The sequence below is a fragment of the Oryzias melastigma genome, unplaced genomic scaffold (genome assembly GCF_002922805.2).
Source record: "Oryzias melastigma strain HK-1 unplaced genomic scaffold, ASM292280v2 sc00236, whole genome shotgun sequence".
Classification (NCBI taxonomy): domain Eukaryota; kingdom Metazoa; phylum Chordata; class Actinopteri; order Beloniformes; family Adrianichthyidae; genus Oryzias; species Oryzias melastigma.
In genome coordinates this window covers 8,833-21,556 of record NW_023416886.1, presented here as the reverse complement: position 1 = coordinate 21,556, position 12,724 = coordinate 8,833, and the positions used below count along the sequence as shown (strand labels likewise).

General features: G+C 41.5%; 1 protein-coding gene across 4 annotated transcripts in view; it reads left to right on the top strand.

The window, feature by feature from the left end:
• herc1 (HECT and RLD domain containing E3 ubiquitin protein ligase family member 1) overlaps window positions 1-12,724 on the top strand; it is a 100,737-nt gene that overhangs the window by 84,072 nt on the left and 3,941 nt on the right. For all 4 annotated transcript variants that reach the window (XM_024263076.2, XM_024263078.2, XM_024263077.2 and 1 more), the window contains exons 66-77: window positions 566-747; window positions 1,051-1,206; window positions 1,284-1,406; window positions 1,502-1,604; window positions 2,061-2,230; window positions 4,894-5,032; window positions 6,721-6,890; window positions 7,940-8,109; window positions 8,187-8,352; window positions 8,427-8,503; window positions 8,597-8,849; window positions 10,181-10,333. In XM_024263076.2, coding sequence (XP_024118844.1) covers window positions 566-747; window positions 1,051-1,206; window positions 1,284-1,406; window positions 1,502-1,604; window positions 2,061-2,230; window positions 4,894-5,032; window positions 6,721-6,890; window positions 7,940-8,109; window positions 8,187-8,352; window positions 8,427-8,503; window positions 8,597-8,849; window positions 10,181-10,333 — 1,862 coding nt within the window. The remainder of the gene's footprint in view (window positions 1-565; window positions 748-1,050; window positions 1,207-1,283; window positions 1,407-1,501; window positions 1,605-2,060; window positions 2,231-4,893; window positions 5,033-6,720; window positions 6,891-7,939; window positions 8,110-8,186; window positions 8,353-8,426; window positions 8,504-8,596; window positions 8,850-10,180; window positions 10,334-12,724) is intronic.

Sequence of the window (12,724 nt, the reverse complement as noted above, 5' to 3'; positions counted from 1 at the left end):
ACCACCCTCATCCATTTTGATTGGTCCTTCGTGTTAGCCGCTCCAAAAGTTTCAAAACTGAAATTTTCAGATTAGAGAAAAAAAAAGATTTGAAACTGAAAGAAAAAGTTCAGGAATTTAAATTTTGAGTTTTGAAACCTGCAAACATAACATTTCAAGCTGAAAATAATTCAGTTTATTTTAAAATAGCAAAAAGTTTTGGACATTTTACATTTTTTTTGGCCAAACACCAATATTTCTTTCAAAATGTTTTATTTGGGTTTCAAATATTTATGGGCCTGATTTGGCTCATAGAAGTCCTCTTGTGAGCAGTAAAAGTGAAAACGTTTAGGTCAAGTTCTTCTCAATTCAGACGTCTGTTGCAAATCCTGATCAGAATTGACTTCTGAAGGTAATTTTAAGTTATTTTGAGTTTGAATTTTAGCTTCTCCCCCAAAAAGTCAATTGAAAATCTCAGTTGGCTTAGTGATTTTCTTGAGCTTATTTTACTCTTTTACATATCTCCTATCCGTTTTTTTGTTTTTTTACTATTTGCTAACTAACCGTTAGTTTTGTTCTTCCTCAGGATTCGTTGTGACACAGCTGGTGACGTCCTGTGGCAGTGACGGCCACTCCATGGCGCTTACTGAGAGCGGAGAGGTGTTCAGCTGGGGGGACGGGGACTATGGCAAGCTTGGACATGGCAACAGTGACCGCCAGCGTCGTCCGCGACAGATTGAAGCTCTGCAGGGAGAGGAAGTGGTGCAGGTTGGTCCACGAGCAGCAAGAGCAAAAAGTTTTTCTTGTCTCATAGCATGTCTATTTAGATTTATTACCCTGCCTTGTCACTTTGTTACACCTAAGCTTTAAATTTATACTGTACATATTCCAATTTGACAGCTTTTTTAATTTTTTTGCTCATACTGTAAGTTTATTTTTGGAACATGTGCTGCTGACCACTTGGCCAGGTCACCCTTGTAAAAGAGATTTGATTTCAACTTGCTTTTCCACCTGGTTAAATAAAGGTGAAATAAAAAAATAAATGTCAAATTCTCTGCTCTGTTTCCCCAGATGTCCTGCGGCTTTAAGCACTCTGCAGTTGTCACAGCTGATGGGAAGCTTTATACATTTGGGAATGGAGATTACGGCCGGCTGGGACTGGGAAATACGTCCAACAAGAAGCTTCCTGAGAAGGTCACCGCTCTGGAGGGATACCAAGTGGGGCAGGTGTGTACTGGCTGCAGCATTTGGCTGGTGGCTGCTGTTGTGGACTGATGCCGACAGTCTCCGCCCTCTCCCTGCAGGTGGCCTGTGGACTGAATCACACTTTAGTCGTTTCTGCTGATGGAATGATGGTTTGGGCTTTTGGAGACGGAGATTATGGGAAACTGGGACTCGGTAATTCTACAGCCAAGTCCTCTCCTCAAGTGAGCTTCTCCTCTAAAATGAAAAAAAAAAAATGGGTCAATGAGGTCCACCTCAGAACCGTGTGTGTAATGCAGTTGTGTTGAAAATCACACAGAAAGTGGACGTTCTGTGTGGGATTGGCATTATGAAGACGGCCTGTGGAACTCAGTTCTCTGTGGCGCTAACCAAAGATGGAAAAGTTTTCACGTTCGGCCAAGGTGACGGATTTACAAAATATTATTCTTTAAAAAAATAAAAATATTTATATTTACCAAGAGTAAAACAATTAAGATATTTCTAATTTTACTCAAAAAAATAAGAAAAAGAGACGTTACCTCACTGCTTGAAAGAGTGTTCATCTGTTTCAGAGGATTTTTTTATAATTGAGCAGATTATGGAAAGACAGCAAGAACTGTAAACGGCTCCGAGTCACTGAGGTCGGAGCTGTTTACAGCGCCAGCCCCGCTTAGAATATGTGCAAATATGCTGTTTCGCGATGAACTGAGCCTGAAGCCTTTAGTTTTGCTCTTATGTCTCGGTGAAATAAGTCTGCTGCTGCAAAAATTCTGGAAGTTCAGATAACAGCAAAAATGCGACAAAAGAAACCAGGTCATGTTTAAGGGTCGTATATTTGCACCATCATTCATTTAAACATTTTGTTTTGTCTTGTGAAGACCGGCTTATCGGCCTGCCGGAGGGTCGGGCCAGGAACCACAACCGGCCTCAGCAGGTGCCGGCGCTATCAGGGGTCCACATCCAGGATGTAGCAGTGGGAGCTGAACACACACTGGCGCTGTCATCCACAGGAGACGTTTATGCCTGGGGGAGCAACTCTGAGGGACAGGTACACAGACGAAGCCTTTGTGACATTTTGACACAGACTACTGAAACCTGGAATCAAGATTCAGGTCAAGCTGGGAAAATAATGTAGACTCAAATATATTTAAAAAAATAATTGAAAAGGAAATCGGATAAAAAGTGAAAACATTTAGTTTTAGAAAACTTTGGGGGATTTTTTGGATATGATCACTCTAATAAAGACACTGGAGTTAAAAACAAATATGAAAAGAATAAGAAAAATTGAACTAAAAGCAGAAATCAGTACCTAGATACATTAATAAACCTCAATTGACATATACAAATCACTAAAAAATAATTAAATAAAAAATAAAAAAATAAAAGTGTGAATACATAAAAGTAATTTAAATATCAAATAAATATAACTAAATTTTAGGCAACAGCCAGATTAAAAAGGTAGGTCTGATGCTTCCTTTAAAACCATGCACAGTCTCTGTGGCCCTGAGGCTCTCTGGAGGCTGTTCAAGAGGCTTGTACCAGAGAATACTGGGAAATCATATAAGACGGCCTAAAACTATAAACATGTTATAAACTTTAATATCAATCCCGAGTTGCATAGTGAGACAATACACCAATTTTAAAATGGGTGTAATGTGTTCTCACCCACTGGTGTTTTGTAGGTTTGATATTCTCCTCCTATAAAGACCAGAGAGCATTACAATAACCTATTCTGATCTGATAGAAGTAAAAGCAACGAGAGAACAACTGTCTCTAGAATTCCGTATGTCAAGGAAGACTCCTGGTTTTCTCTGTAAACAGCAGCTTGATTGTTTGAAGTCCAAGGCTCCTTTTCAGTTTCCTCGCCAGCTCTTTTCTCCTTGAAGAAACTCTCTAAATATGGTTTATTGTTTGTTTTTTGTTCGCTTTTAAGCTTTGAGCAAACTTGGCAATTCAGGTAGTCATGCAGGTTTAAGTCATGTGACCAAGACGGATATTATGAACAGAATCCGTCAGTTTTCCAAAATAAAGCTTCCTTCAGGACCAGAAAATATATTAAACCGAAATATTCAAAGTTAGTGTATGTGACCCACCAAGTGACTCACAGACCGGTGAGGGACCATGGCCCTACAGGACAGGGTGTGGCCAGTGGTGTCAAACTCAATCGCACAGGGGCCAAAATCAAAAACACATCTTAGGTCACGGGCCGAACAGGATAACATTTATTGAACACTCTAAAACTACATTTTTAAAAACAGAACTTTTTAACATAATTATGAACTAGATATATAGCATTACCTGCAATAATGCTAGTGTGAATGCTGTAAGCTGAATTTGGCCATTGAAGATGCTAGTGCTGATAGATGAAGATGCTGAAATTGATAGCTAAAAACGCTGAAGCTGATAGCTAAAAATGCTGAAATTGATAGCTGAAATCACTGAAGCTAATAGCTGAAAACGCTGAAGCTGATAGCCAGCTAAAATATTAGCTAAATGCCAGATTAGACTAAAAAACTAAAAAAAACAAAAGAGCTTAAGTTAGCCAAAAAAACTACACTGTGGCTGAAAAATTGGTTAAACTCCAAAATATCCTAAAAAACTGAAAAAACTTCAGAATTTCTCACTTCAACACCTGGAGATACTTGGTAACAAATCAACCTTTGAATCCTGTTTTTGGGCTGGGGGAGGAAGAAAACACACACATGCTCACACACATGCTCAACAAACTCCACACAGAAAGATCCCAGCGAGGGTTTGAACCAGGACATTCTTGCTGTGAGGCAAGTCCAGTAACCATTGTGCCATTGCCTTCCCACCAATCCACTAAAAAAATATTTTCTTTTTCATTGCATAAAATAACTGTCGCTTCCGTCTTCTTCTGTTCATGCCATCAACTTTTTTTGCCTCTAAATGTCTTCTGTTCAGCTGTAGAAAATGGTTTTACCTTAAAACTAGCAGAACTAATAAGCTAAATCTGGGGAAAATAAGATTAATTAAAACAGATTTTTATTTCAAATTTCAGATGTTTTTGTATATACACCCTTCCACCTTATTTTTTATGTAAACCCTTTTACAAATGAGTCTCTCATCTTTCCCAGAGCTCCTGAAGTTGTATCTCTCAAATTCTAACAGACATTTTAGAATTAGTATTGACAACCAGCTTTACTTCACAGAAATGATCTGTTTCCCCTCCTAGAATTCAGATTTGCCTTCCACAACATTAGAAACTGCCCCAAACCTGCAGTTAGTGCAACCTGTTTACTTATACAGACACTTTTGATCTTCAATGATAAAACAAGACAACCATTCTGAAGAATGATGCCTTCACACATGATCAAGATGCTGCTACTTGTCTCAGTCTGAAACTTTCAAAAAGCTTAAACCTCTGATCAAATCTCTGACCTGACTCCCAGAGGCTGCTAGATCAGGTTAAATCACCTGAGGTCTTTTATCCAGATCTACAATATCTTCCAATCATGACCAACAAACATCAACTAATGGTTCCATACAATAAACAACACGAGATCAGAGATAAACCAAGTTCTCCACTGGTGCAGCACTGTTAACTAGGGTTGGGCACCGAAGTTCGGTTCCAAGTAACCTTTTACATCTTAGTCTTTTTGGCATTTTCCTTACAATTTTGTCCTGAAGTTCAAACTCACTCTGTATTCCTTGTATGAACCTGATTAATGTGATGTTCTGTCTGTGCAGCTGGGTCTAGGTCACACCAATCACATCAGAGAGCCCACTCTAGTAACAGCTTTGCAAGGGAAGAATATACACCAGATATCTGCTGGACGCTGCCACAGCGCAGCCTGGACAGCCCCCTGCGCACCCCCCCGAGCACCAGGTCAGTCTTATGTTCATCCTCAAGCTGCTCCTCTGACAGGTGATAGGGTCTGCTGCAGACACCACTTGCTGAAAAAGCTTCATACTTCTTTCCATTGATGCACAGACCACCCTCCTCGTAGGTTTGGGTCTAGGGTCTAATTTCAGGGTCTAGTCACAACTGTGAAGATGTATTACAATTAGAACAGATTTACTCAGAAACCTGAAATGTAGAGAAGCTATAGCTCATGAAGCCAATGCCACTTTGTCTGCCTTTCCTGTGTGTGAACAAATGTGTATACATTTATGACAGTTCTACTTTAGCAGTAAAAAAACTCAAACAACACGTTGAGTCTGAGTTCACTGTTCATAAAGACTTCCAGGGCCTGTACCACAACATCAGAGATGTTATCTGTGACATCTAAATAACACACACTCCTAGACCTACCCTTTAACCAGCTGATTTTGGTCTTTTCATAATGACTTTGCGACTAAATGATAAATGGTGTACTCTTGCATAGCACTTTTCTACCTTCCTTGAAGGCCCAGAGTGCTTTACAGTCACAGACCCATTCACACTCGTTCACACACTGACTGCAGCTGCGCAACTGAACACTGGCGCCAACCATTGACTATATAAGTAGGAACTGGATATAACAAGCGTTGAGGTCCCCCATAGGAAATGCATTACCGTCAGGCCTCTTAAAATCAGGCTACAGCCTTCGCCGTCACTTCCTAACACATCTACCGCTATTTTGCAACCGATTGCAACCCGTCTACAGTGATTAGTCGAGTCATGTTTTTAAAAGCAACTGCAGTCGCCAATCCCGAGTGAGCTTGTTCCGGCTGGTTGGAAGGCCACACCCTTCCCACTAAACGTGCCTCAGGGAAATCTGTCAATCAAACGTCTGAGGCGGGGCCAGCTGGAGCCACATGCTTTTACTGAGGCATCTGATTGGGCAGTTTAATAGAATTAGCTGCCACAATTATCAAACTAGATTTATGGGTGGTCCACCGAAACGGAAAAATATGAGTTAGGTTTAAACAACCTGAAACATTTCTCTGCGACTGCAAGAAAGACGAGAGGTCAGGATCAGATTTTACCTGCAAGGAGAATGACAGAGAGCGTTCAACCCGTCTCCACTCCGGTCTGAAGTCCCTTTTTATTCAGTTCTGGGCATTTCCTAGTTACATTTGGTCCTACAGCTCTAAAGGGAGGGGGAGAAATGTTAGCTACAGACCGGTTTTTACTATCACTGATAATGTGTCTTCTATCTTCCTGTACACGAGGGTTGATGAAGATTTCTTTAAATTCTTAATATATCAGCTTCCTCTTCAGCTAGAGCTTGGCTCCTGTTTCTTAAGATGGGAGCTGTACACAATGTCAAGCAGGAAGATTAAAGATAGAAAGTTAAAATCACTGAAAGCAAATATTTGATAAATGTATGTGCAACTCCATCAGACAAGCGTTAGACGCGCATAGCCTTTTCATAGTGAATGGCCACTTAAACATGAGTCAACACGGCCGATGTGAACCTGGTTTATAGCGTGTTTTTGAACGCAGCCAGTCAAATCCAGTCTTTATTTTCTAAATGCATGGTCTTAAAAAGTCTTAAATTTAACTTGAAGAGCATGTAGGAGCCCTGTATAACAGCATAGTCTTCTTTTGGTTTCCTGACTCTTTCGTTTGTTCTGTCTCCTCTTCCTAAGGCTCGTCAGTCCCTCTTCAGCTGGGTCTGCCTGAGGCAGTGCCACCTCAGTACAGTGCACTCAAAGAAGTAAGCATGGAGGTGCTGCGAGGGCGTCTGCGCCTCCTCTACCACTTCTCTGACCTCATGTACTCCTCCTGGCGTCTGCTCAACCTCAGCCCTAACAACCAGGTAAAGACCGGGCCAGAAGCACACTAACCCTAACCGTAGGGGTTTGCGTATATTAAATCCCAGGAGTCTGCAACATGCAGCTCCAGATCCACATGTGTCTCTTTTACCTCTCCATGGTGGCTCCTTATCCAAACATAAAATAATTCATGGAGACTGCTGATCCAGACATGTCGACCGTCAGAGTCAGCAGCTCCTGATAATGTCTGCATAACTAAAACTACCTAAAGAAAACAAATAAACAAAGCCTGAAAACTAAGACTATCAAGATCCAACCCCAAACTAAAATAAGAAAACCCAGCAGAGTAAGACTGATGAGGACAAAGAGGGGAAAAAGAACAAAAAATAATTAAATACATAAATAAATAAAATAGAAATTTTAATAAGGATTTCTCAGTTAGCATTTATAGCATTTAGATTAGTTACATGTATGTAAAGAGTAGACTATGTTTCTCTGCTGGCCTGGGAACACCTCGGGGTCCCCCCAGAGGAGCTGGAGGAAGTGGCCGGGGAGAGGGAAGTCTGGGCATCTTTGCTCAGACTGCTGCCCCCGCGACCCGGTCCCGGATGCAGCGGAGGAAGATGGATGGATGGATGGACATGTATAAATTGATGTCTGAGGTTCACATAGATGATAAACTATGTAGGTTTTTACATCCCTGTTGACTTGAATTCTCTCCGGCCCTCCAGATCATTTTATGTAATTATTACTGGCCCAATATTATCTTGCGCTCATTTCTATCTTGTATAATTTTGAAAAAAAAATTTTTAATGGAGAATGAAATATTGAAAGTTATTTAAGGTTTAAGTTGATTTATCCTGAAATAATGGCCCTCGACCTAAGGTCTGTTTGGAACTTTGGCTCCTTGTGTGATTGAGTCTGACCCCCTGGTTTAAAAGATGCATTAGGTGTGCACTGTGACTAGTGACCTGTACAGATCACAGTCATCCATGATCTGTTATTTGAAATCAGTAACCCGATCATTCATCACTGCCTGTCGAGATTTTCTTTGATTGAGTTGGTTACAGACTCCATGTCTCTAACCCAACAGAGCTGCACCTCCCACTACAATGCAGGGACCTGGGGGATTGTCCAGGGCCAGTTAAGACACCTCCTGGCCCCTAGGGTCTATACTTTACCCATGGTACGCTCCATTGGGAAGACCATGGTGCAAGGAAAGAACTACGGCCCCCAAATCACTGTCAAGAGGATCTCCACACGGTTAGTGAGTGTGTCTGCGCAGGTGTGTTTGTGTGCGTGAGTCACTTGTTTCTTCTCTGAACCTCTGTGCTTTGTAGTGGGCGGAAGTGTAAGCCCATCTTCGTGCAGATCGCAAGGCAGGTGGTTAAGCTGAACGCCTCTGACCTGCGGCTTCCTTCAAGAGCCTGGAAGGTGAAGCTGGTGGGGGAGGGGGCAGACGATGCTGGCGGGGTGTTTGATGACACCATTACTGAGATGTGCCAGGTATTTTCAGTTTTGTACGCCCCTCTTTGCTCATGTAATTCCTGTTGCAACTGTCATGATGCCTTCGTTTGTAGGAGTTGGAATCGGGGGTGGTTGATCTGCTCATCCCCTCCCCCAATGCCACGGCAGAGGTTGGCTACAACAGAGACAGGTGAAGGGTGTGGAAGCCTAAAGCCAGTACTGGAAAAACTCTATAACTCGTCATCTCGTGAAACTGTCTCCTGCTTCTTTCTCTGATGAACAGGTTTCTCTTCAACCCCTCCGCATGTCTGGACGACCACATGCTTCAGTTCAAGTTTTTGGGCATCTTGATGGGTGTGGCCATCCGTACCAAGAAGCCCCTTGACCTTCACCTGGCGCCGCTGGTCTGGAAGCAGTTGTGCTGCATCCCGCTGCAGCTGGAGGACCTGGAGGAGGTAGACCTCCTGTACGTGCAGACTCTGAAAAGCATTCTTCACATTGAAGACAGTGGCATCACCGAGGACAATTTCCATGAGGTAGGTCAAGCACACACACACACACACATGCCTTCTCCACTGAAACTTGGTCAGCTATCACTTTTTGTCAATCAGTGTGTGAGGTGAGAGATGGTCAAGTGTACCGTGGTAAATCCCTCATTTTCACTGAGCTGAAAACATCACCAGAATATCAGCTCTGTTATTCCAAACAGGCCCTGATAGAACACTGAGCGGTTAAGAGTATATAAGATCATTTTAAAAAATCCTTTGTGTTTATTTTACTCTATTAGAATGATGGTACGTCGTTTCAGCTGCAGCTTTCGCCGATATCTCTGTTTTTGGAAAAGCCCTTCAGGTGTCTCCGCCAATTATTCTTGGAGGCTTAATTATACACTATATCTTTTGGATTGGCTCTTTCAGCAACAAAATGGCTCTTTATTATTGTTTTTATTATTTATTTATTTTAGTCAACTGCTGTACAATAGGATTAGACTGAGAAACAGTTGGTTCAAACCAAGTCCACCTAATTTGGTCCATAACAAGTCCTACCATTAGACTGCCGTTAAGCAAACTTTTTGTTTCGAATCAAAGCTTTTAAACAGAACCATGGGACTAAATATCTCTTCAGTCATTAGCCAGGAATAACAAAGGTGGGGCAACAAGAGAGAGAAAAATAGAAATCCTGCGCTTTGCTTTGTCGGGATGGTTCCCTTATTTAAACGTTATATTTTGGTGACCAATTTTGAACTTGGTGAGAAGCTCAGTCACTCACAGAGCTCCGAGTAGAGCCACTGCTTCTCCATTTCAAGAGGAGTCAGTTGAGCTGGCTCTGGCAGGACACCAGAACACGCTGGAGAGACCACGTCTCACAGCTGGTCGGGGAACATCTCGGGGTCCCCCCAGAGGAGCTGGAGGAAGTGGCTGAGGAGAGGGAAGTCTGGATGGATGGATAGAATTTTTAACTTCAGGTACAACACTTTAGCTACTTTCATACGGCACAGGCATGCTGCAAGTAATCGGCTATGAAAGTACGCTGAGAAGTGTTTATGAAGTATAGATTGTTAAAAAAAACTGTGCGGAAGCTGCTAAAACTAATAGAGCTAACGCTAACAATGCTTCGGACTCTAGTGAGGACGATGGCAGCTCTGTGGAGCGACTGGTTAAGACTTCTCTCAGGTCTAAAGAGATTTCCCTGGATCTAAACTACATTCAGACCTGCCTCCTCTCAGCTTTAAGTGCACCATAGACTTGCAGGAGCCTTGGTAGAGGAGTGCTTCTACTACAAATAAACCATTTCCAAATCCATATGTCATCAGATAAAGCTGGATTGGAGTCTGATCTCTGAAGAGATGTTCTGGTTTGTGCTTCAGATGATTCCTCTGGATTCGTTTGTTGGGCAGAGTGCAGACGGAAAGATGGTTCCAATAATTCCAGGAGGAAGCAGCATTCCTCTGACCTTCTCCAACAGGAAGGAATACGTGGAACGAGCCATTGGGTATAGGCTGCATGAGATTGATCAACAGGTACGTTCAGATGCTCAAACGCTTTTCAACCAGACCTGTCACAGCACCGTTTGCACTGAACCACGTTTTCACTTTAAAGATTCTTCTTTATCATTCAGACTCATTTTTCACATATTTCATTTTGTTTCAGACAAGCTTCGGTTACATTTAAGTCATGTTGACTGTTGTTTGAGTTTAAAACAAACTGTAAAGTTTCAGTAAAAATAGTTTCATTCAAGTTTAAATAACAAATTTTACAAATATAAGATGTATGAACTCTTCATGCATGTTCCAGATTATTCTGCAAATTATAGTTTCCATGATTTTTCTAAACACTCAATGTAAATAACAATCTGCTTAGTTTTCAATTATTACACACAACAGATTTCCAGGAAAGCTCGGTTCTTCTTTTTGTACTACAGAAGAAAGTGGTCAGTCAGAAACTCCACCCACTTTTCAGAGGTCATTTTCAGTTCTGTCTCCATGATTCCGGCACAAACCATGACTCCACCATGTCATAATCCTGTTGGGACATCCACCAACTCTAGATGGTCCAGTTGGCTCTCATCAGTGAAGCAGACTGTTAGAAAATGAGTCTTCGTGTGTGTCTGGGCCCACTGCAGCCGTTTCTGCTTGTGAGTGTTGTTAAGGGGAACCCATAGAAGGTTTGGGTAGAACTGCACTCTGGAGGATCCTACACCTTGATGTTGGTGGACTCCAGAGACACCAGCAGCTTCAAATATGTGCTGCTGCTTTAAATGTACTCTAGCAAATGCTCTCTTGTCTGCAGAAACCTTCCTCACTCTGTCTGTATCTGCACCAACCCGTGTGTCTGAATCAGACACACATCTCTTCATAGTACGAGGATCACTCTCAGGTTTTTGTGAACTATTCTAGGTTATCATACCTCGTCCAAGACGTTCAACTATTTCACCATTTCAGTAGCAGAGGTCCTTTTTCTTTTCCATATTGCTTGAAAATGTGGGTCAGCTTAATAATGTGGAACGTCATCCTACAATTGAACTCAGCTGTCAAACTAAACATCACAGGTGTCTTGATTTCAATGATCCAAAGACCCCCGAGACACAAAATCATCCATGAGTTTCATTGAAAAACAAATTCTTACCTCTTGAATACAATTTGCAAAATAATTTGGAACACGCTGTAAATAAATACTGTAGATATCACAATCACAACCTGAATTTAAGTGTAATATGCTGATTATTTTCAGATACTCAAACTTTTAAAAAACATTTAAAGAAATGTGTAAATGTTTTCGTTTTTACTTTAATTCCATGTACCATTAAGAACTTTAAAATGAAAGTTATTTTTATTTTTACAAATATATATATATATATATATATATATTAGAGCTGTCAGGCGATTACATTTTTTAATCGCGATTAATCGCATTGTCCAGAGTTAACTCGCGATTATTCGCAAATTAATATGTGACCTTTTTTTTAGGAAAAAATTTGTGCTTCGTGGAATTTAGCAGTTCTACATTAATTATGAAAACAAGAATGACAACATTAATAGTTTTCATCAGAAATACTTTATTTGGTAACATTGTATTGAGATAAACTTTCTTAACAATAAAAGGCTGTAACATAAAATGCCTAACAAAAGCCCAAGTGCAAGTGAAGGGCATTTTAAATTCAAAACTTCAATCAACGTTCAGTAAAATAAAATAAAAAACATCAAAAATAAAATTTCCATAACACTTTCATGTTCATTTTTTGTCAGGACCAAATCTTTTCCTCCTCTGCTGAACTGCAGTAATAAATGAAATAGAGATTTATCATTTCCAATGAACTTTTGTTTTTTAAAACATTAAAGACTGAGAAAAGCGGGATACTCTGTGGATAGTTTGACAGTCTGTTACTGCCGCCGCGTTCTCTGGCTGCAGCTCGATGCAGTGACGTGTCCAGCGGAGCTCACGCCATGAATATGCCGGCAGACAGACGGCTATGCTGGGGTTGGATTACGCTTAAACCTCCAGAACATTTAAAACGTCCCCCGGTGCGCTTGCTGTTCGGAACGTCGGGGGTCTGCAGCTCTCGGAACGCGGCGCCGGACGCGAGCCGGTACCACCAGACGTGGTACTGGACGCGAACCGGAGCCGGGTTAGAGTGCAGGAGCTCTCCGCGTCCTGGCACCGGGCCGGTTCTAGCTAGCAGCTCGGTGGTTGGAGACCCGCCCGTGATCTCGTGAGAGCAGCCGGTGAGTTAGAGGGGGGACACCCGCGTGGTGTGGAAAGGGACGTATGAGAAAATCTGCGATTAATGCGTCAAAAAAATTGTCGGCGTCAAGCACATGTCAAGTAAACGCGTAATTAACGCGACAAATCTGACAGCCCTAATATATATATATATATATATATATATATATATATATATATATATATATATA